The sequence below is a fragment of the Bidens hawaiensis genome, unplaced genomic scaffold, assembly GCF_021521415.1.
Source record: "Bidens hawaiensis isolate Kalapana, Puna unplaced genomic scaffold, B.hawaiensis_p1.1 tig00011409_1, whole genome shotgun sequence".
NCBI lineage: Eukaryota > Viridiplantae > Streptophyta > Magnoliopsida > Asterales > Asteraceae > Bidens > Bidens hawaiensis.
Genome location: NW_027491888.1, coordinates 333,860 through 336,485, shown reverse-complemented (window position 1 = coordinate 336,485; position 2,626 = coordinate 333,860). Strand labels below are relative to the sequence as shown.

General features: G+C 35.8%; 1 protein-coding gene across 1 annotated transcript; it reads left to right on the top strand.

Moving 5' to 3' along the window:
* The first annotated feature begins 329 nt into the window (after nucleotides 1–329).
* On the top strand, nucleotides 330–2,270 carry LOC143537850 (uncharacterized). The gene is made up of 3 exons (XM_077031522.1): nucleotides 330–469; nucleotides 1,606–1,811; nucleotides 1,908–2,270. Exons 1-3 carry the CDS (start codon nucleotides 368–370, stop codon nucleotides 2,164–2,166), a joined length of 567 nt encoding a protein of 188 aa, XP_076887637.1. The 5' UTR covers nucleotides 330–367; the 3' UTR covers nucleotides 2,167–2,270.
* The last annotated feature ends 356 nt before the right edge of the window (nucleotides 2,271–2,626 follow it).

Sequence of the window (2,626 nt, the reverse complement as noted above, 5' to 3'; positions counted from 1 at the left end):
TGCTTCGGACGTATTTGCCTTGAGGGCCCACTCGATAAGGGTGTTCCTTTCTGGAGTTTTCTCCGTTTGTTGTTTGATAAGGATTCGGATCTGACCCGGATCAAGACCATATCTCCTCATAGCAAACCCGACCAAAATCCCCTTATACACTCCTAAATTATAATTATATATGATCATCTAACAATATAATAAGGGAAATTATTATAACACATGGAAGAGAGTATGGAACTTTATTAATTAAAGCAATACAAAAAAGAAGCCGTCACCGCTGCTTTACCTTCATTATTATTACTCTTTTCTTTTCCAGTTTCCACTTGACTTAACTCTCTCTCTCTCTCTCTCTAAGAATAAGCAGCAGAAGAACATCATGGGCGATGGCAAAGGCTCATCTCTGGTGCATCTGCTGGTCATCATCTTATGCTTAGTAGCTTTCGGTTTCGCCATTGCTGCCGAACGACGTCGTAGCACCGTACACTCTTTTTTTTTTTTTTTTTTTTTTGTTTTTCTCTCATATTGAATGAATTCAACTGCTGTTACCTAGGGTTTTTACATTTTGTGCTTCCAAACCTTACCATCTGTTGCTCAATTTCTGAGATCTAGGTTTTCGTCTACGAATTTGCTGTGATTTTTCACTACACCTCTGACTTATCGCTAATTGACTTACTCTCAGTACCTTTTGTTTGGAGATCATCGATCTATTGTAGTAATCTAACTATCTACCTTTAGTTTAGTTGAATAACACTTTATTGAGTTATGTTTGCCTGTGACATTCATATATCGGAACTGAACAAGGGCCCTGTTCATTTTCGTCTGTTGACCTTTTATCGGACAAACGAACGAACGCTATACAAACTGACAAAAATTCTTGTCCGTGTCCGTTCGTTAAGGAAGTAAACTTGTTTGTGAATGGTTCACGAACACAAACGGATAAGCACAAGCAATGTTTTATTTGATTTGGCTAAACGAGAATGGTTTGTGTCAATGGTTCGGTCGGGCTACCAAGTTTGTGCTATTGTTTTTATTTAATATTCATATTGATATGTTAATTTTACATATAAATTAATCACGTAATATGTTAATTTAATTTTGTTATATGGTTAATGATATTGCTTAAATCTGTATGGTAAGATTAGAAAAGTAGTTTACAAAGTGTTAAAAACCTTTAATGAGCTGACATAAACAAGCATAAACGGACATCAACGAACACAATTGAAGGAACATGGCAGGCGCCCATGTTCATTCCTTTAGTTAATTGGACGAAATTCCTTGTTCATTTTCATTCATTTATTTAATGAACCAACATAAACAAACTTCTCGCCGAACCGTTCACAAACAGTTCATTGAACGTTTGGTTTGTTTGCAGCCCTATATGGAAGTTTAAATATGACTCCAATTGGCAAGTTATGGGGGTCAGGATAAGTTATTAAAGATATCTAGAAAACCAATACTTACAAATGAACACTCTTTAATTCTTGATAAATTGGTTTAACTAATATCGTTGTTAGTCTGCCATATGATTGATTACAAATGGATATGTTCCTAATTTGTCAAACTGAAATTTACTTTTAGTTTTTTATTCATCTGGTAATTTTGTTTGGATTACAGGCAACCATTCGTACCGATGACAGGACCAATTCTACTTACTGTGTATACGATTCAGATGTAGCAACTGGTTATGGCGTTGGGGCCTTTTTGTTTCTACTATCGGGGCAATCATTACTTATGGGTGTGACCAAATGCATGTGTTTTGGAAGGCCTTTAGCACCCGGTGGGAACAGAGCTTGGACAATCATCTATTTTGCATCATCATGGTCAGCATTATCCACAAAACTTATAAATTGAACCAATATAACTTTGATGCTTTATATCTCAAAACATTTATTTCATTTTTTATTCGCATGATGCAGGATGTGTTTTGTGGTTGCTGAAGCTTGTCTGATAGCAGGGGCGAAGAAGAATGCGTACCATACAAAATACAAGAGTATGACGGAAAGCTTCTCGTGTGACACATTAAGGAAAGGTGTTTTTGTTGCGGGTGCAGTGTTTGTTGTTGCAACCATGGTTCTGAATGTTTATTACTACATGTACTTTACCAAGGCTACAACTCAATCTGCACACAAAACCAACCGTTCTAGTTCAACCGTTGGTATGGCTGCTTATGCTTAGACTTTATTATATATATTATTGATATTATTATTATCCTGTGTTCTAGACCGGATTGAATTTTAAACATGTACATTTACCCATATTATGGGAATTAGTTAAAAAGACCAAATTCATTTTTGCCCACTGAGACCATTCCCATATGGTAAATTCTATTATAACTTATCTGATGCGTTCTATTGCTAGCTGTTATATAATATATCAAGTTGTAGAAATGGGCCTACCAGATTATACAGCAAGTCCAGTGGACCGAACCAAGTATGTCATGTCAGACTGGATATTGGGAATGAAGAATCTTTGGACTGTGGTTTTATTTGTATACTTGTGTTCATGGCCGGCCCACTTGTCTTAAAATATTATTTATTACATTTTTCCTCATCTTAGTTACAACTATATGTAAAGGTGACACACATATTTATAAGTTCATTTTAAATACGCATGTTCTGAACGCCTGCCGGTTTAT